The sequence below is a fragment of the Zeus faber genome, assembly GCF_960531495.2.
Source record: "Zeus faber genome assembly, chromosome: 20".
Taxonomy (NCBI): Eukaryota; Metazoa; Chordata; class Actinopteri; order Zeiformes; family Zeidae; genus Zeus; species Zeus faber.
The window spans coordinates 18,912,684-18,932,906 of NC_137207.1; the positions used below are offsets into that span (position 1 = coordinate 18,912,684).

General features: G+C 46.0%; 3 protein-coding genes across 5 annotated transcripts in view; 2 read left to right on the plus strand and 1 right to left on the minus strand.

The window, feature by feature from the left end:
* lhpp (phospholysine phosphohistidine inorganic pyrophosphate phosphatase) overlaps positions 1-592 on the plus strand; it is a gene marked incomplete at its 5' end in the record, with an annotated part of 40,018 nt that extends 39,426 nt beyond the window's left edge. The window contains one exon of the mRNA XM_080021030.1: positions 467-592. Within this exon, the coding sequence (XP_079877156.1) occupies positions 467-548 (82 nt within the window). The 3' untranslated portion in view covers positions 549-592. The remainder of the gene's footprint in view (positions 1-466) is intronic.
* A 1,287-nt stretch (positions 593-1,879) lies between these two features.
* On the minus strand, positions 1,880-4,891 carry hpdl (4-hydroxyphenylpyruvate dioxygenase-like; the record flags this gene model as incomplete). The annotated part of the gene is made up of 5 exons (XM_080021944.1): positions 1,880-2,394; positions 2,884-2,996; positions 3,408-3,559; positions 3,667-3,833; positions 4,197-4,891. The coding sequence occupies 5 exons, from the start codon at positions 4,889-4,891 to the stop codon at positions 2,193-2,195; spliced, it is 1,329 nt and encodes a 442-aa protein (XP_079878070.1). The 3' UTR covers positions 1,880-2,192.
* Positions 4,892-6,368: 1,477 nt separating this feature from the next.
* zranb1a (zinc finger, RAN-binding domain containing 1a) overlaps positions 6,369-20,223 on the plus strand; it is a 14,250-nt gene continuing 395 nt past the window's right edge. The window contains exons 1-10 of one of the 3 annotated variants that reach the window (XM_080021422.1): positions 6,369-6,668; positions 7,374-8,223; positions 11,199-11,386; positions 12,460-12,613; positions 13,430-13,501; positions 14,699-14,894; positions 15,894-16,014; positions 18,268-18,397; positions 19,410-19,639; positions 19,991-20,223. The exon at positions 19,991-20,223 is cut by the window's right edge and continues 395 nt beyond it. In XM_080021422.1, coding sequence (XP_079877548.1) covers positions 7,395-8,223; positions 11,199-11,386; positions 12,460-12,613; positions 13,430-13,501; positions 14,699-14,894; positions 15,894-16,014; positions 18,268-18,397; positions 19,410-19,639; positions 19,991-20,206 — 2,136 coding nt within the window. In that variant the 5' untranslated portion in view covers positions 6,369-6,668; positions 7,374-7,394 and the 3' untranslated portion in view covers positions 20,207-20,223. Of the gene's footprint in view, positions 6,669-7,373; positions 8,224-10,186; positions 10,239-10,913; positions 10,972-11,198; positions 11,387-12,459; positions 12,614-13,429; positions 13,502-14,698; positions 14,895-15,893; positions 16,015-18,267; positions 18,398-19,409; positions 19,640-19,990 lie in introns of those variants that run through there. The other 2 variants (XM_080021423.1, XM_080021424.1) reach the window with 2 other exon arrangements.

Genomic DNA, 20,223 nt, shown 5'->3' on the forward strand with positions numbered 1-20,223 from the left:
GTCAAAGGAACAGCATGCATTACTTTGTTTCATAATCTTAATTCCTAGGACACCTCATACTGTATGTGCATTACTCTGCTGGGATTGAAGTTAATACGCGAGGCCTTGGGCGGGGCGGGGGGCCCAGGCTCACCCCTGGCAGGCCCCATTGTTAATCAAAGGGGAACATCTGCTGTGTGCCGCTAATCTCCTCAGGCATGGCAGACTGTCTGCCCCTTGTGTTAAAGGGTACCGAGGATTTGTCTCCTCCAATATTTAGGCTACTGTCTTTTAGTGAACAACTTAGCACAACGGACCTGACTAGTTAAATTACGTAAATGCCAGCAAATCACCCTATATTCTGACATTTGTGAAACATAGAGGCTCAAAGGGGCTTCAACATGCATCAATTATTTTGCCAAGACAGAATATTATGGATCACCATTCAACAAGTGCAACAGTGTTTTGTCTGTGTGGTTATTTCCAGGTCCAGCGGAGGCAGCAGCGGTCCAGCATGCCCAGTCCTGGTTGACTGGAGCAGCTACGAGACCAAAGTTTCAATTGATTGACAATAATCAAGTTATGTTTAGTACGAATTAAATCTGCATGTGCCCCCCACCAACCCTTTTATTGCTCACTGGTCATTTGTGCCCCATAGCTACCATACGGTTAACAGTAAAGAGGAAACAAGCTTCCAACTTTCCAGTCCAGAGACCGCATGCAGGATGCTGCTTGCCATCTGTGGTGGCCACTGGCCGGGGACAGATGGACTCGGTGATGGGAACCAACCCTTGGAAACTTTAAGGTACAAGTAATATTGTTACCGTGATTTAATCATTAAATGCAGAAGTACTGGATTTTCATTTAGAAATGGGTGGCAGTTTCACATTACACATTACATTAAAACTGTCAAACCTGTTGCAAATTCTTCTTTGCTCTGCACCCAAGATTATTATTATTTTTTTTGTCATTCAGGCAACAAATGCGATTCGTGTTTTTTTTATGATTTACACTCAAATATAATTTACCAGTGAAATACATAGCACTCAGTCCTTCCAAGAGTGCGCCATCTCTTCCTGAAAACTGAACAGTGACACCAGTTGACAAAATGCAGAAGTACATGTACTTACAAGTTCATCTTGGATTATTATTATACAACAAATGACTTATTACTCAGTGGAAAATGATCCATTTAAATAAGTGTTATGTCACGGCATTGCAAATTAATTTTGCAGTTATGGCACGCCATCGAAAGTACATTTGGTACTTACATTTTCACCATCTAATCCTCGCTCCTTGATGTTCGTTTTCAAATTAATTAAATTGGCACATCCCTGTATTTTGGAACCACATCCAAGATGCTCTCGCGTTCACCTTCTGCCAAAGCAAACACGTCACTAAACCCAAAGCATTTGTCAGGGATGCAGCTGTTCCGTCACCGTGACTCAACGCAGTGTGAGAGGGAGCAATCCACTAATGGCATTATTAGCTGAAGTCACTGCAGAGCTTACTAGTCATACATATTAAAGAGTATACTCGTTTCTGAGATACTTTATGCATAAAAAAAAAAAATTATGTTCAAATATTCGACCTATTCGTCTGAAGCTTATGAACTAAGATCCAAGATGATCAGGCGTGAAAAGTTGTCACACAAATTAACCCCACTACAAATTTTTTTTTTTTTTTTTTGATTAATGTGTGTATCCGTGATGACCGAGGGACTGAGGCGCAGACAAGTTCCTTCAAGTTCAATTGCACACTCAAACGGCGAAGTGTGGCGACGGGTCTTCAGGGTCCGAAGCAAATGACGAATCCAGAACAGTTTGGTCGTGGCTTGTTGTGTTGGTCATGGCCAATTTGCTTTGACACAGTGAAGACAAAGACTTTGAGTCATTTTTTATTTTGGTTTTATCACAGCTCGATATCTTTGTCTCTTTATATACAGAAAGCAACACCTTCATACTGTCAACTTGACGGGCGTGCAACTTGTAACTTCTTAAAGTTAACAGCTAATTTGTCATCAAAGGACAGTACAGGCACATAAAACATTATATTCAGCCATCTATATAAATATATACAGCATCTGTATATACAACAACAATGAAGAATTTGTCCGTTAAAAACACTGTCTTAGACTCATATGGTAGAGGACAAAAGAAACCTAAATAAAACAACGTAATATTTGGTGGAAATTTGAAAATGCTTGCGTGCAATTAATGTTGGGCGGGTCGTACGGTTTTTGGAGGGCCCGTTCCCTGATATTTTCCCTTGCCGTTGTCCATGTACGCCTGCACCGATCTCCACAGCGCTGTGATGTTCCCTTCCCCGAATCCCGACGCCCCTCTTCGCTCGATGAGCTCGAGAAAGAAGGTGTCCTCCGCGAAGATGGGCTTGCTAAACACCTGTAAGAGGTATCTGAAAACATGCGGTGACAAGATCAGAACGCTCAGTCGGGGGCCCCCCCCCCGAATAACGACCAAACGTATATCCTATCCTGAAGCCTGCTTCACACCTAAAACGACAGACGACAAGAACAAACCGGAAGCCCATTCATTGCTATGGAGAGTGGGATTCCGTACATGGAAAAAAAATGTCAGTGTCCAATCGAAGCGCGTTTCGTTTTTCAACTCCCGAGACAAGTTTCGGTTTTCTTCCCCCCCCCCCCCGCACTTTGCAAACACTATTGAAAGGTGATTTTAAACTGTCATTCAGATAAAAGTCCAGCTGAGCCAAGTACTCAATGTTGTTCTGGGGGGAAAAAAAACAAAACAGATCTCCCATTTTCCCTGAAACCAAAACCCAGACGCAGTTCATCCAGCGGCCACCAGGGGGAGGAACCGGCTGCCGGATCAATGACGGACTAGGTGTGAAGCAAGCTGGAAGCTCTCGTGCATTTCCTCTCACCTGATGGTGTCTGGTGCCGGATCCCGGTGCAGGTCTGTGTCCAGCAGGATGCCGTGCTGGGCCAGCATCTGGGGGTCGTGGCCCGCCTCCTCTATCTCCCGCAGTTTGCCCACCTGTCAGAGCGCAGAGGGTTGCTCGAGGGCGGCTGTGCATGATGAAAGAGTCGCATTTTCTAATTGCTCCGAAGTGCAAAAGCGATTACTCACCAGTGAAATAATAACAACAATGAATTGTGAATTGTTCCCTTATGTGTTAAGTATTGTCTTGTTTTACTCTTTCTATGTGCCCTTTTTAGGTATAAAAGCCGAATTGATTGTTAATTGAATTGATAGAACAGTGGCTTAAAAGCAATTTGAAAATGACTGAAAATCTAAAGGCGCCCAAGACAAACATTATTATAATGAGGTGAGGGGAAAATGCAAATTCGAAATCTCTTCGGCTGCAATATCCACTACTGAATTTTGCTTTCAATGTGGTAAATAGAACGCGAGTCATGGTGGAATCCTTGCTTCTGGAAGGCAAACCTCGGTGTAGTAGGCAGGCGGGGGGGAGAAGAACTGGACGCCGGCTTCAGCCATCGTGTGTGCAGTGGAAACTATGTCCTGCGTGTACAGTCCAATGTGCTGGATGCCTGGACCCCGGTGCTGCTCCAAGAAGGTGTCCACTTGGTTGGCTCCTTCAAAAAGGAAAAACGAAAAACGACACACAAAAGCATGTGGAAATTCACGGAATGACAGATAGCGGATTAAAAGCTGTGGTACGGGACGGAATGACAGCCGCCACCTTGTTTAGGGAGGGATTCCGCAATGACAAACTTGCAGTCGGGTTCTTTTTTATCCACAAAGGACAATGAGATCCCGGCTTTGCTGCATTTCCAGTACTCCATGGCAGTCAGACGTAATCCGACGTCGTCGTGATCAATGACAAAACCTTCCTCCTCATCTTCATTACTGCCCAGAACAACAACAACAACAACAACAACAAAAGAGCATGGTGAACAGAACACACACACACACACACACACACACACACACACCAAAATGTTGTGTGTGTACTTCAATAAAGTACACATTTATACATATGCATTTAACACAGTAGTAGTTGTACAACAAAAAAAAGTGACCTGTCAATAAAAATATTGACCTTTTATTTGTTGAATATTAACCCCATTTTAGAAAAGCCATCTATTGCCATCGAACACACACACACACACACACACACACACACACACACACACACACACAGCCAGCCTTCCATAGGATAAGACTTAACCAATCATTAGGTTCAATTGAACATGGAACTGGCCTGCTTACCCGACAATGAAAAACCTCTGGAACCCAAAAAACTTCTCGTACCACCTCATGACCTGGGGTGTGGCCTTCCTGGGACAGGCGTAGGTGATGTGATCGAAATGCGTGACTGATTCGCCGTCACGCCCCGGCGCACTCGAGTCCCCCACGTCGTGAAACCCGGGCAGGAAGCCCCCCGAGTACCGGGTCGTGTCGATGAGCGTGTGGGACACGTTGCCCACGACGGACCGGACCACGGTGTAGGTGACGAGCCCGGCGCCGTCCCGCACGACGGTAGGGGGCACCAGGACGCCGCACCCTTCCCGGAGGAAGGCTTCGAATGACCTTTCCACGTCGCGGACCTCGAAGCACACGTTGCAGGCGGTGTCGACCGGCCACCGGGAGTCCACGTCGTAAAGACACGACCCGCGGTTGTCCCCGTCGCGTGTCGGCGAGCGATCCCAGTACCGAGGGGCGGGATGGGGAGGACGTTCGGCCGCGACGCCGGTGGGTTCATTCAATCCCCGACCGGAGCGGGCTGCGCTCTCATTCACCACGAACACCGCTGCCCCTTTCCTGAAAGCCAGCTGCCTGGACCGGCTGGTGAGTCTGGCCGCGAACAGGGTGAACTTCAGTTTGTCGATCAGGTATTCGGCTGTTTTGTCCAGGCTGGAAACGTGTAGGGAAACGTGGTGCAACCGCTTCAAGTAGGCAGCCATGTTTCCGCGTGACGTCATCTGACAGGGGGCGTGTCAATATGCCGCATGTCAACAAACGAATCAGCCCCCCGCGCACACACACTCATTTTTTGTATTTTATTTATCTTAATATACAAGCGCACATACCAATATCTACATTATAATTTGTATTTCTGATATGTTTATATTTTTTTGCATTCTTCCTTTGCACTTTGTTATTGTTTGGTTTGTTGTCGTCTCTCTCAGCTTAATGTATTGAGTTCCTGTTTTCTTTGTATGCATATGTTTATATGTATGTATGTATGTATGTATGTATGTATGTATGTATGTTAAGAATTAAGAATCTTTATTTGTCACATGACCGCACTACAACACATGCACATATATATAAAATAAATTAAAAAAAACCACACACATGCACAGGCTTTATTTGGGGTGGTGGCCAGTGAAATGTGGCCTCTGCATTTTTCCCATCCTGGCTTGTCCTTCCCCCGAGGAGGGCAGCATTCGTCGACGCGCCCGGGGACCTGTTACCAAGTACCATCGCTGGTCAGACGATGATATATGTATGTATATATGTATGTATGTATATATGTATGTATGTATGTATGCATGTATGTATGTATTTATGTTTGTGTGCGTAACATTTATCCGAAAATATGCTACTTTATTTCACTTGCAATGCGACGTTGCAATCTTTTCATGCGCCTCGCTCTTGTTTTTTTTTTTTACTACAGACCTGACGTCACGGCAACGTGGCGGCGCACACTATCAGCGGTGAACCAAGTTTCCATCGCATAGGTTTTCATTTGTAAACACGTCAAACTTTGATCGAAAACACTACGTAGTCGTCATGTCAACAAATGACCGAGCTCCGACCGCCAGTCGATGGCGGCGGCCCCGGGGGGGGCGGCGGGGGGGGGGGGTAGGTTGAAAAACAAAAGCGTTGGCGTCTCGAACGGCATTGTGGGACTTGTAGTGTCAACCCAGCCGACACGGAGCGATCCGACGGATTCCCTCTTTAAAGGCCGGGGCGCGTGGCCAACACCGCCCTCGGCCAATCACGTCTCGTCCCGTGCCAGCTGGCCCCGTGACGTCCCGTGCCAGCGCTCAGCGACGAAAGACTCGACTCGTCCTCTGCGGCTCCGTTCCCGACGAGTCACTCGGTGGTGGTGGTGGTGGTGGTGGTGGTGGTGGTGGTGGGGGGGGCAAAACAAACAAACAAAAAAAGAGTCGTTCGATTCTGCGACCCCTCGCGCGTTGGGTTGCGGACGGTGTGACGCGAGAGAACAGGAGTCGGGGGGGGGGGGGGGGGGGGGGGGGGTCGTGAATGGAACGCCCGCCAGGATCCTTTTAATTCTCGTGGTTACTTATGTCGCGGGAACGCAAAGCTCTCATCCCTCACCCCCCCCCCCCCTTTTTTAAGCCAAATTCTCTCAAAAACGATTTATTTTAGCGGCCCGTGCGGCGCGCGAACCGCATTAAAAGCAATCGACTCATGTCCAAATGATTTATTTTGGTGGAATGTCAAAATGTAAATATAGAGTCACACCAAAAGCCTCGGTCTCCAGTTTCGCCCTCACCAATTACTTCAGTTTGAGACGCTTCACTCCTTTGCCGGAATGACTCCAGACCCTCGAGTCATTTGAAAGATTCGTTCGTTGCGAGCGAATCGCTCGCGAGTCTTGCGTCACTAGTCTTTCTGTCGCCGCCATTAAAACACAGAGACGGAACAAACCATGGAGTTGTGGTGGATAACTACATAATCCGCGACTCGACACCTTCGGCTCCCCAAAGGGTAAGGGCGTGGGGCTGTTGCACGGCGTGGTGTCCAGCGAAGCGGGTTGTTTGTCTTAAAAAAAAAAAAAATGGAGTTAATTCGCGTTAAACTCAAGTGTGTTGTCGCGAGTCCACTGTTGTACGCGTTAGCTTGTTAGCTGGCCAGCTAGCATCTCGAAGAGGAGTTAATTCGCGTTTGGCGTGAATTAAACGACGCTAGCCGAGGTGACGTCAGCAATCACGTGGGTCCGCGTTGTGCGTAATAACCTGGTTTAGGTTCCAGTGATTTAGTTTCCTATATGTGTGAATTGTTTATGCAGAGGTTCATGCCCTATTGTCTTTTTGTATTGTTGTCAAATTATGTTTTGTGAAGTTTCGAGTTTAATGTATATTGTCAAATTTTGCTATTAAAATTTTATTTATATATGTATATATATATATATATATATGTGTTTGTCGGTTTAGTTTTTATTGCCAAAGTTCTCCATGGTATAGCTCGTCAGCGACTATGACAAACCAGTCTTGGTAGTTTCAAAAACAATGGGCAAAGTACGTTGTTTACTCACTACATTTCCAGCAATAACCTGCAAGGCTGCTTTGTCTTGGTTTGAGTAAAAAGAATAACAAAAGCAAAAAATATAAGAATATGAATTTGTGTGTATGTTTGCAGCACTGAATGTATGCGCACACTGCCAAGAGTTGACTTTTGTGTTTACTGCTGCAGCCTGCCAGTCTGGAAGGATCCATGATGACCGAACAAAGAATGAAGTGGTCCTGTGACTACTGTACCTATGAGAACTGGCCCTCTGCCGTCAAGTGCACCATGTGCCGTGCACAGAGGTCCAGCGGTCCCATCATCACGGAGGAGCGCTACACAAGCAGCCTGAGTCGAGAACCAGGTCTCGACTGGAACCCTCTCAGGACTGAGAGTAGCAGCAGTCTCCTTATCTGTCCAGACTCCAGCGCCAGGCCCCGGGTCCGACAGGCCAGCACCACTGAGACCTCTAATAAGTGGTCCTGTCAGGTATGCACTTATCTGAACTGGCCCCGGGCTGTGCGCTGCACGCAGTGTTTGAGCCAGCGCCAGAGGACCTGCAGTCCCACCGAGTCACCTCAGACATCGGGCTCCAACGCAGGCTGCCACCCCGCAACCCAGGCTCCCGTGGACCCCTGTGAGGAGTACAATGACAGGAACAGACTCAACACTGGCCAGCGGCACTGGACATGTACAGTGTGCACGTATCAGAACTGGCCCAAAACTATGAAGTGTGTGGTGTGCAATCAGCCCAGGCCTAACCACCTTGAAGCCATAGAGCTGGCTGAGTCTGATCAGCCATCGCCAATTATCAATGAGCAGGACAGGGCCCGGTGGAGGGGGAGCTGCAGTGGGGGCCAGCGACGCTCCCCACCTGCCCTAAAAAGGGAGGGGGAGGTCAAAATGGACTTCCAGAGGATAGAGTTGGCAGCGGGAGCCATGAGCAGCAAAGAAGAGCAGGAGGTCGACTTCAAAAAGCTAAAGCAGATTAAAAACCGAATGAGGAAAACAGACTGGCTCTTCCTTAATGCTTGTGCTGGTGAGTTGTGTATTTAGGCTGGCACATCAAATTTCCCTTCTTTTAACTGGGTCGGTCTGGTCGGTGTGTTCCTAGACGTAACTGGTTGTAAAAACAGTTTCACTTTTATTGTTTAGATTACTCTTGTTATTGTTTCTCCCTTCAAAATTCTCTACAGAATGTTTCATAATGGTGTGTATCCTCCCTGATCTTTTCCTGTTATGGGTGCTGTAACAAGCCTTCTATTGTGATGGCCACTTTTCATTGCCCTTAATGATGTCATGGGCTCTGGAGGCAGAGAGAAGCCCTGTACTGATGCAATATTTCAATTGTTCTAGGCTGCATGGTAGTGGATTTAGTTTTTTCTCTCATTGTTTTGTTTTTGCCAAGACGGTGAATTCAAACCATTTGCCAATTGTGGAACCATCGTTGAAATTCAAAACATTAGAGTAAACTAGAGTGGAGCAGGAATTTTGACCTTCATTTAAATGTAAAGCAAGTGCTTGTCAATATATGTAGTTAATGAAAGAAAGTATTTTCCAACCCAAGCTGCATGCTAGTGGAAGTAATCAGTTTGTTGCCTATTAAAAGGATGTAAATGGTGCCGAATTGCAGTGTAGCGAAGATGCGTCAATGAGTCGCTGAATGCCTTTTTGGAAACTGATCCAACTTCCACTGATGCCCTCGGTGTGAGTGTGTCGTTGCCACTGAGAGTGTCTTTCAGAGAGTGAGTGGGTGCAAGGTCTTCCTGGCCGGTGGGGATGAATGGGCCGTCTGGGCAGTAGTCAAAGCGGACCATACACACACACACACACAAGACCCTGGCTCTCAGTCAACAGACGCGGTAAACAGCGATGCCTATGTGCTAAGTCAAGCACTCAGGAGCCAAAAATAGCCTTGGAAAGACATAAGCACCAGTCAAAAACATACCTAACAAACATGTGGACAGCATGTGACTTTTGTCATTCTGACATTAGCATTGATTACACACACACACACACACACACCTCTAGCCTGTTTTGGTATTTGCCTTTGAGGAATAGAAAAAGTGTTTCTTAGGGACATAGGCAGGTCATTTCCCTATGCCCTACATCTGCCTGATACAGAGCTTCCTGTTTCATGAACTGTCTCATGCTTGTCTGAATCCTAACTTTATTGCTATGGTTGAATATGTAAAATCTGGGAGAGGTCTCAGTTTGCAAATGGAGGAAATGCCAGACCTAAGAACTCCTATTATGGCCCAAGCAGCACTTCCTCAGATCTCAGAATGGTTCAGTGTTGTTTCAGTGCTGCTTATTTTGACCCAAACTGAGATGATCCCATTGATGGTAGTTTTCTGCAAAAGGGACGCTGGCCTTGTTTGTGTAATATTGTTCTCATGTTTCCTGAAGCCAACATAACAGACCATGCTTCTTCCTTTGCAGAGAATGTGAATGATCAGTAACAGGTTGCCCTCTAAATTTTGAATTTTTATTGCTAGTTATTGTGCTATTATTAGCTTGGAGTGGACCTATTTGCTTCCTCCTTTTCTCTTGTTCTTTTGAAAATGTTCCAGTGTCTGATAGACTTGGATTAATCATTTGATGCTTCCTAAAGAACATAGTAGTGACTTGTTGAAACAAATCTGACATATTATTGCCATTTAGTTTACAGTAACTTTTGCTGTTTCACACAAGCGCTCATGTGCACATACTATAAGGTAGGGTTTGGCGATATGGCCAAAGGGTCATATCATTCAGAATGCAACGAAACGTGGTGGTAAAATCCAATATAGTGTTTTTAATTGAAAATTCCCTGTTTCGTTTATTTTGTTGCGAATGAGTCGCTGTAGTGCTGTAATAATTAATAAAGACATGGCAGTGTTATATAAACCATACAGGTTTACCTTCACATACAATATATCGGCCAGCCCTACTGTGAGGCGGCCTTAATCCTTTCATATCTTGCTGTGTGGCTTTGTATGGAAAATTTCATGGTACACAAGCTGAAGGAGGACATAGGGTTCTTGGCACATTCCAGCTCTAGTCCTTGTCAAGGTAAGCTGTCATAATACTCTGCTCCCTTGCCAGAGTGTGTTTAAAATTAGCCCTTGCTTAAGGCTTTGCTGTGCAACCCCCTTTCCCCTGTTTCAGCTGTAACAGATGTTGAGGATGGGGCCTCTGTTGGGAAAGGAGGAGGGAATTAATGTGCACGAACCACCCTGCATCTGCCATATCTTTCTGAAAGCGAGCAGCTAAGAGCAGTTAAAAGCAGCGCTGCTGTTCTGACACTCAAGCCTTGTTTCCTGCACGGCTCACAACAGTTCACACTGGCTCAGCCAGTGGTTAAATCTACAGCTGTTTGCCCCATGGGGAAAATCTTAACTCTGAATTGCTGCCATGACCAGAAACCTCACTCACACTGCATGTCTGTCATGTTTAGCTTTGGAGGATTATTTTTTCCTTGACACATAATTTATTAGGTTCTGATTAAGTTCTGATTAATTGGTAGTGACTAGCAACAATATGATATGAATTCACATCTTGATGGACCCTTCTATAGAGCTTCTCATGAACATGGAACTGCCAGTTTTCATCAGTTTTCAGTGGTTTTCATAATCAGCAGGCACACTGTACTGGAGCGCTCCAGTAGTTGGTTTAATCCATTCTTCATTTTGGCAACTGTCTTAAAAACAAAAGCAAGGCAAATGGTCTTTTTTTATTATGTTCCAGGCTCACTGGCTGATGGCATTGAAGGCTTTGTTACAATACAGCACCAGGAAAACAACAGGTGCTTAACACAAATGGCTGATCTAGGAGGAAAACCTGTACACTGGGTGTAAAATTCCAACACTGTAGTTCTGTTCCTCCGTGCACACATCAATCTTGAATGTCTTTATGGGGGAGTCCCAAGGCGTTCTGTCTGCTGCCTTGTGCTAACAACCCTGACTGTTGCAGTAGCACTGATCTGTCTTTATCAGTCATTTCCCCCTCTCACCCTCTCTCACTGTGGTTCAGGTGTGGTGGAAGGAGACCTGGCAGCGGTGGAGGCCTACAAGTCCTCTGGAGGAGACATCGCCCGGCATCTGACCGCCGACGAGGTGCGCCTCCTCAACCGGTCCTCAGCTTTTGACACGGGCTTCACCCTGGTCCATCTGGCCATCCGCTTCCAGAGGCAGGACATGCTGGCCATCCTCCTCACAGAGGTAAGCCTCAGATGAGGCCAGTAAGTGAGTTAGAAGTGGACAGGTGGAGGATAGAATAGTGGGGGGTGCTTGCTTTAAGCAGAACACTGTGAAGAGGCGTTGACTTTCAAAGGTGATAACTTGTCCTTTATACCAATTCCTCAACAAAATTTTCTTGAATTCCAGTTTATTTAACAATGCAATTGGATCAATACCATAAAAGTGTTGAATTTATACACCCTGGCTAAAACATACAGCATGAAGCAGTAGTTTGTCAATTAAGTGCTTGGATGATTGTGTGAGTTTGTATGTGACACTCATTGGAATTCAGGAATAACTTGGGGATGCACTAAATGTAAAGCCACCACATTTCCAGTTTGACAAATTGCTAGTAAGGGGGCATAAATCTATATTTCTCTGATCATAACTGGCATGCCCATCATTGTAGAGTCCCAGAGCGAAACAAACAATATAGAGCTGATATAATTACAGTGGAAGTGTACTTTACAGATTAGTCTGAGGATTAACTGGGTTGCAATCTCGCCATCGGCCCCTAATGGACTCCATGCCACAAAGCGAGCGAGGTGAAAACGGAGGATCAGTCTGTGATTAGGAAAGTCATTGAAGGTCACATAGTTTCTCTGGCAGGATTGTGACAGGACACGTCTGTTCACTTCCTGCTACACAGTTTATTATACAAATATTAGGCTCAATGTAAGCTCTCCAGATGACTGTAATCATCTGGGTTGATTTTCAATACTACAGGTACTCCTCACCTACCTACACCTACAACCTTCCTGTTTAATGACTGTTCGGACTTGCGACCATCTCTCCGACCAGTCTGTATTGTACGCTGGGTAGTGTCAGCGTCAAGCATCTCATTGCGCATCGCCCGTCTCAGTCTCAGTCTCGAAACACTTTTTTAAATTCCAGATTCATTAAAGTAGGATTATCTGAGACTTGATTTAGATTAAACCCCGCCTGCGAAACCGCCCCAAAAGTCAGTCTCTCTCTCTCTCTCTCTCTCTCTGTCTCTCTCTCTCTCTCTCTCTCTCTCTCTCTCTCTGTGTCTGTCTCTCTCTCTCTCCTCCAAGGTGAACCAGCAGGCGGCTAAGTGCATCCCGTCCATGGTGTGCCCCGAGCTGACGGAGCAGATCCGCAGGGAGATCGCCGCCTCTTTGCACCAACGCAAGGGAGACTTTGCCTGTTACTTCCTGACCGACTTGGTGACCTTCACCCTCCCTGCAGGTAACTGACCCAGCCACTGTGCCTCAGGTGACCATATGCTTGCGGTACTGTTTAGGGCATGATTAGTGGACTAATCAGTGTGTCGACTCAGGCAGTGACGTAGACTTCTGAGGGACTTTGACTAAATGACTGAAATGCCTATAAGTCATCAACTACAAAAAAGAAAAATGAAATGCCCATCCATAATTCATCATTCAATTTCAGTGGCACCTTTTCCTCATACTAAACTGGCTCAATGCAACCTTTTGCAGTGGGATCGGAGCTTTTTATTTCAGTACATGTCCCCTCCCACATTTGAAGTGAGTGTTCGAGACACAGCAGCTCCTATGGGAATTTTGTTTTTAGAACTTCATTTCAGGGCAGCTGTTGGTTTTGCAACGAAGGACTTGAATGTGGTTTTATATTCTTTGTTTGCATCCAAGTGTTATTGTGCAGGCGGAACGAGGCACCGGGCCAGCTGCAGGGCTCGTCGTCGCTTTCTCCCCCTCTGTCGCTGTGTCTCTGTCTCCCTCCTCAGTTCTCCATGTCTCCCTCGCTCTCTGTCTCTTTCAGACAGAAAGTCGGTGCCATTCACTATTGAGCCGCAGAACAGTCACCAGTGTTCTGGCTCTCTGTGCGTACACAGTTCAATAAACAGAAACATCATGTCTGCAGCGCTCCATTGATGAAATGTCAAAGGACAGAATGGAATAACAAAAGCCGTTCCTTCCGTGTGGCATCACTGTAGCTGATTGTATGGCCTCCGGTGCAGGAGATGCTATTAGGTGACTATTATCCACGTGAAAATGTAATTTGCTTCCTTCCCGTCCTCCTCAGATATTGAGGACCTGCCGCCTGCCGTCCAAGAGAAGTTATTTGACGAGGTGTTGGATCGTGATGTGCAGAAAGGTATGTAGTGTCTATATTCAGAATTAATATTTTGACGTCATCCATTTGCAAAACAAAATCATATTTTTCATGTATTCAAGTTTCATACATGTAGGAAACAAGCAAATAAATAGATCTAAAATAAAAACGGAAACGGCACACGGTGCATCGCTGTCTGGAGGAGAAATAGAAAATAAAATTAAAAAAAGCTCCAATTCTCGGAGTTGGGTTTACGTGTGTCATTTATCACACAAGTCAGAAACTGAGGAAATGACCAAAAACCTAATCTTTCTGTATGAGATCATAATCGCAACGTAGAGCGGGGAAGTGAGATCCCATCACAATGCTGCATGGTTTCTCGACAGCTCTGAGCGGAGAGGGTGAAAGCCTCTGCCCCCTCTCACCCTCTCTCCCCCTCCCCTTTTCTCTCTCTTCCTCTCCGCTCCAGTTTCTGAACACGTTCAACTGCACTTAGACTGCACTTTCAATGCTGATTTTTCGACGCACCATGGTCACTAATTAACTGAAATATTACATTTTTTGATTAGACAGATGTTCCGTGAAATCCTTTTGCAGTGCACATCAGATTGTATACTGAAAAGCTGGTAGCAATTCTCATTATTTTTAAATTGTCAATATCAGTATAGACACAGTGTACCATCTCATCAATATTGGATTGAATCGATATTGAATACAACCGTTTGTATCAAAAAACAATTGAATTGTGTGATCATGCACAAATCCCAGCCCTTCTGATAAAGTATTGTTATACAATTTATTATGTGGGTATTTTGGGGGTGTGTGTGTTTGGGGGAGGATCTCCCAGTGCGGCAGCATCCAGATCTGCCAGTAAAGAAGAGGGAGGAGTGCTGGTCTGGGAGTTGCAATCTGCCACTGTGTTCTGTCACCAAACATTGCACAAACACACATACTCACTGTGTGTTCACACTCTCTCACTAGATTAACGATCGTCCATGTTCCCTCCTGCACAACAGGAATTCTGGGGCCTGTTCCTCTGACCTATTTAAGCTTACAGGCACGTGTGTTCTTCTCAAGAATTCTTAAGTTTCTGACCTGTGTGTGTGTGTGTGTGTGTGTGTGTGTGTGTGTGTGTGTGTGTGTGTGTGTGTGTGTGTGTGTGTGTGTGTGTGTGTGTGTGTGTGTGTGTGTGTGTGTGTGTGTGTGTGTGTGTGCGCACGCGCTGCCCTCGCTGTGTAGAATTGGAGGAGGAATCTCCGGTCATCAACTGGTCCCTGGAGCTCGGCCGCCTAGACAGCCGGCTCTATGCCCTGTGGAACCGCACAGCCGGGGACTGCCTGCTGGACTCGGTGCTGCAGGCCACCTGGGGGATCTACGACAAGGACTCGGTGCTCCGCAAGACGCTCCACGACAGCCTGCACGACTGCTCGCACTGGTGGGACATCATTTAGTGAATAATAATAATTAATGATGACTATAGTAATAATGATAATAGCCTTTATTTGAGTAACACCTATCATAGACATCATGCATCTTTGCTTTACATTAATGAAAGGAAATCAATAGTATTATGCATACAAAATGCATTTAATAAAAATAAGTAGATTATGCTCAATTTCCTCAATTTAGACCGTTAAGGATCACAATCATTCCTCGGTGAATAATTTTAAATCTTTAATTCATTTGAATTAATGGACTTGAATTGTTAGTCCAACCACTCGTTATGTTACCGTTAGTAATTTAGGTGACTTATTTTCTCGGCAGCAGCAGCAGCAGTGTAGTTGTTTTTCACTGACATTTGTCACATGTGGATCATAACTTTCCATGTGGCAATATTTCCTGACTGTGGGCTGTGTACAATAAACAGACACTCAGTAAGCAAATTCAAATGGTTGCATTGCATCATGCTATGTAAATGGTTTCTTAGGGCTTGGTAAGGCTAAAAAGCAATCATAATATACCACAAAAATATAATCCCAAGTGGTCTAATTGGCTCAATAAATGCAGGGAATGAAAGAAAATTCCAAGTTCAACATTGCTTTGTGTCACACAGTATCATCATCACAAAGTCTGAGTGCAGTCCAACGTTACGAAACCCTTTCTGGTTTTTGCCCTGAATTCAATTGTGGCTTTTTAAAATGCTCTTTTGTTTGTGACTGTGTTCCCTTTAATGGACGTGGCGTGACATACCAAACCGTCGGGTTGCCATTACTGCCACGCCCGGCTAGGAACATTTCTGTGGTCATGACAATTTGACTACAGGGCTCAATCAATCAATCAATCAATCCAAGCCATCGGTGCCTGATTCTATTCACATACTCCAGAGGGTCGAATGGATGCAGCTACACTGTAAATACTGTTTAACATCATCTGTGTCTGGAAGGGTGCTGTGATGGCAGACTATCATTTTGTCCTGGTCTGTGTGACTATGTAGGTTCTACACCCGCTGGAAGGAGTGGGAGTCGTGGTACTCCCAGAGCTTCGGCCTGCACTTCTCCCTCCGAGAGGAGCAGTGGCAGGAGGACTGGGCCTTCATCCTCTCCCTGGCCAGTCAGGTAAACTGGGAACAGGGTTCTAGTCTGTGATATTCATTCCTGCACCAAATCAAAGAGGTCCTTAGAACAAAGAATACCTAAGTACTGCGTGGGAGGTGGATTGGCCGGTGGTCACTATTCGGGACTTTGCTAAATTCCACGAAGGCTTGGAGTGGGAGCCAGGCAACAAATTAACTTGGAAGCAGGGTGTCTGGAGGTCCTTTAAAGTATTTAAAAGTCATTAAAAGTCTTGAGATGAAATTGTCAGGTAGTTTCAACACAGATGTTTTATTCTATCATTCTCCCCTCTCCTCCCACCTCATCCACTGGCCATGTTTTGTTCACCAAGCAGCCTCTGGATCTAAAGCCTCTAAAAAGGTGCTACAGGTTACTGGACAGAGCTTTATAGTACAAATAAAATCCAGCGCCACAACGGGGCGGCTCCACTGCGATGAGAGCTGAGATTGCTTCTGAAAATGGCGTATGTATATATAAAAAAAAAACAAGTCGCTTATCAGATTTTCCTAACAAGCAACCATATTTTTTGAAACATCCCAAAAAACGTAAACCTGTGAGGGTTACGTGGAGTGTTTGAGAGCAGAGATGCAAACACTGCCACAGCTTTACGGAAGAAACAGGTTATGTATCTTAACTCTATCGATATAAACGGTATTGTCTCATCCTCATTTTGTTTGAAAATATATCAACATACCTTAAAAAGTCGCTATACCACCCAGCCCTAGCAATTGTGAACCATCGTGCGGTGCATATGCGTGTAAATTTAACCGGCACAACATCAAATATCTGACTGATTGGCCGGACATCGGTCATTACCGATCACGCTGATAACCGGGCGATCCGGTCACTGACCGATGGATCGGTGCATCTCTGCATGTCTTGCTGCCTCCCCATGTCAGTGCACAAGCTCTGGATGATGTTGCTTTATTCCTAAAACGTCTGGTTATTTCCAGAGAAAGACGTTCTGATGCATGAGGGCCAACTTGGCTTCCTGAACTCTCTCTCGTGGGGTCCCCTAATGACAACGGAGGGGGGACGGGGGGGGCGGAACGTAACGGACATTCATTTCTTTCTTCCAAAACCCTGGGTTATGTTAGTTTTATCTTCACCCCGGTTTTGGTGTATTTTAATTGTGCAATGGGCCCAGAGATGCCGAGCTCGAGGGCGTTTTCCATAAACTGCAGTGGGGCTGAGGCACTGTGGGAGGCCTGGCCATTTATTTTAAGTACAAGCTGACGACCTTCTCCTTTGTGTAATCACCCTGAGAGTATATGGATATCAAATCAAGGATAAACAACTATGGTATTTTGCCCGGGAAGCTTTGCGGAGACTGAGCACATGGGGACTTGAAAAGACAGTTCCAGATGGATCGCCATGATGGGTTGTGTGGGAACAAGTTGAGAGGCAGGGGAGACGAGGTGAAACGGAGGACACACGATAAGCAAGACGGACTTGCTGAGATGTAGTTGTAAGACTGACAGCTCATCTCTGGCGTGCATGCAGGCACGCATGCTGATGCAGCACTCCTTTCCAACATGTGACCAGGGGATTACAGGCTTTTAGCCAGGAGAGCCCCTCTCCTGGCAACAAAAACAAACTGTAAAAGCTACCACGCTATTACTATGACCCAGCCTTCCACGCAGAGCGAGCGTCACAATCCCCCGAGATCAGATTAGCTGTGTGTGTGTGTGTGTGTGTGTGTGTGTGTGTGTGTGTGTGTGTGTGTGTGTGTGTGTGTGTGTGTGTGTGTGTGTGTGTGTGTGTGTGTGTGTGTGTGTGTGTGTGTGTGTGTGTGTGTGTGTGTGTGATGACGACTTTGAAGGCCCCTTTGAAAATGAAGCATTGCTGTGGTCTGTTCTTTGTTTTCTTTTTTTGCCAGTGAGCTCTGCAGTCTGCTTTCCTAAAATGTGTAAATTTCTGCTGAATCAGACACAACTGAGAGACAATGTTTCTTGTAAGGAGCAGCGACAACTCAATGCCAATGTCTGTGCTCGTTTAAGAGTATGCCCCGTTTCCAAAAAATATGTCCAGATGTAACGATTGGTGGGTGACAACGTAGATTGATTCCGACATGGGATTCAATCTGATTCAATAATTCAATTCATATTTTCAGATAGGATGTGGGATGGGGGGGTAACATCATTACACATTAACATTCACATAACATCAAATGGTTGATAATTATGAAAACCTTCAGAAGTTTCAGTGTGTAAATATTTAGTTTTGCTGCAAAGCTTTATCTCGTGTGTTTTGCAGCCTGGCGCCAGCCTGGAGCAGACCCACATCTTCGTCCTCGCACACATCCTCCGCAGACCCATCATTGTCTACGGAGTCAAGTACTACAAGAGTTTCCGTGGAGAAACGTTGGGCTTCACTCGCTTTCAAGGTCGGTTGGTCTTCCAGGCTTTTGAAAGTCCTTGTCATTTTCATGATGACAGGCTGTGGTTGTTGTCCACAACCACTTAAACCATTTAGACTTTAAACCGTACAGGGCGTAAGTCTCGCTGTCGTCCTCTGCTGGCCGTTGCAGACTGTTTGAAACCGTGTTGTTTCAATGCAAATCTAGTGGTAGGGCTGCCGTCTGACCGCAATTATTATTTTTTCAATGTGTTTATTATAACATTGACAGATTCCACAAACAACCGTGATTCCACCCGTATGTCAAGGGAATTTCATAACAATGTGAGAAATTCTGCAATAAATGGAATGTGAATTTACCTGCATTTACATCAGTTGGATTGAGGATCAAATTAACAAAATGCTGATAATGTCAGCACCACCGTCACAACAACAAGCACCGGGTAGATGTCAACAATGAAGCAAGCAGAAAAAAAACGTCTCTCCCCGTTGTTTTCTGTTGCTGTGGGACTTTATTTTGTAAAAACCTTACTTAAACTTGTAAATAATAAATCCTGCATTTGCACAATCACCCAACCTAATAGGTATTCCACATGCACTGATTCTTCTTCCTGGAGGCGGGGCTTATGGTGAGGGTCCCTGTGACAGGCGACAGCTGTCAATCTCAAAGACAACTGACAGATTCCCTCACCCACCCACTCCCTCCTTCCCTTCCTCCTCCTCTTCTTTTTTTTTTTTTTACTTTGGAACAAGTGTCAAGAAACTGCTTACATCCCACTCATACATATTATTTGGATAGGATTCCCTTAAAGAAAAGTCATCGCACGTCTACCCGCACACGCAGAAACAATGGCACCTGTCAAGGTGTGGGATATATAAAGTGGCAACACATCAACTTCAACTGTTCACTCGCCTAATATATCCACCCCTAGACTGGTGCCATTGTAATGGGGTGGGTGGGTGCTTTTCTTTAATGTCTGCAGTGAAGTGGAGTTGTGCGTTCGTATGTGTGAGTAGTTTTGTGGTTGTGTGTCCTCCAGGCGTCTACCTGCCGCTGCTGTGGGAGCAGAGCTTCTGCTGGAAGAGCCCCATCGCGCTGGGATACACGCGGGGGCACTTCTCTGCCCTGGTCGCCATGGAGAGCGACGGCTACGACAATCGCGGCGCCGGCGCCAACCTCAACACGGACGACGACGTCATGGTCACGCTGCTGCCGCTGGTGGACAGCGAGAGGAAGCTGCTGCAGGTGCACTTCCTGTCCGCGCAAGAGGTGAGGCCCGGCCGGCCGGCGGCCATGTTGGCACCCCTTAAGTGCGTTTGGTGTTAGTGCTGCGTTGTGTTGGCTGTCAGGTAGATGACGTGGTGGCGACACTCTGGTGTATATACCCCAATTACTGGAGTATAGTATCACATTGACAATTCAATTAAAAGTTTATAATTACCCTAAATTTACTTAAAAGTACTATCATGTACCCGGCGCATGTAATACAACATAACATGATACTGTAGCTTTGTTTCTGTGAATGAATGTTTAATAATTATGCTTGATAATTAGGATTTATGGATGATAAAAAGTAGTTGACAAAGTGTGTGTGTGTGTGTGTGCGCGCGCGTCTGCCAGATGGGCAACGAGGAGCAGCAGGAGCGGCTCCTGCGCGACTGGCTGGACTGCTGCGTGACGGAGGGCGGCACGCTGGCCGCCATGCAGAAGAGCAGCCGCCGCCGCAACCCGCCCCTGGTCACCCAGATGGTGGAGAAGTGGCTGGAGCGCTACCGGCAGATCCACCCCTGCACCGCCCTGTCCGACGGGGAGGAGGAGGACGACGAAGACGAGTGAGTGCGCGTGAGCGCACG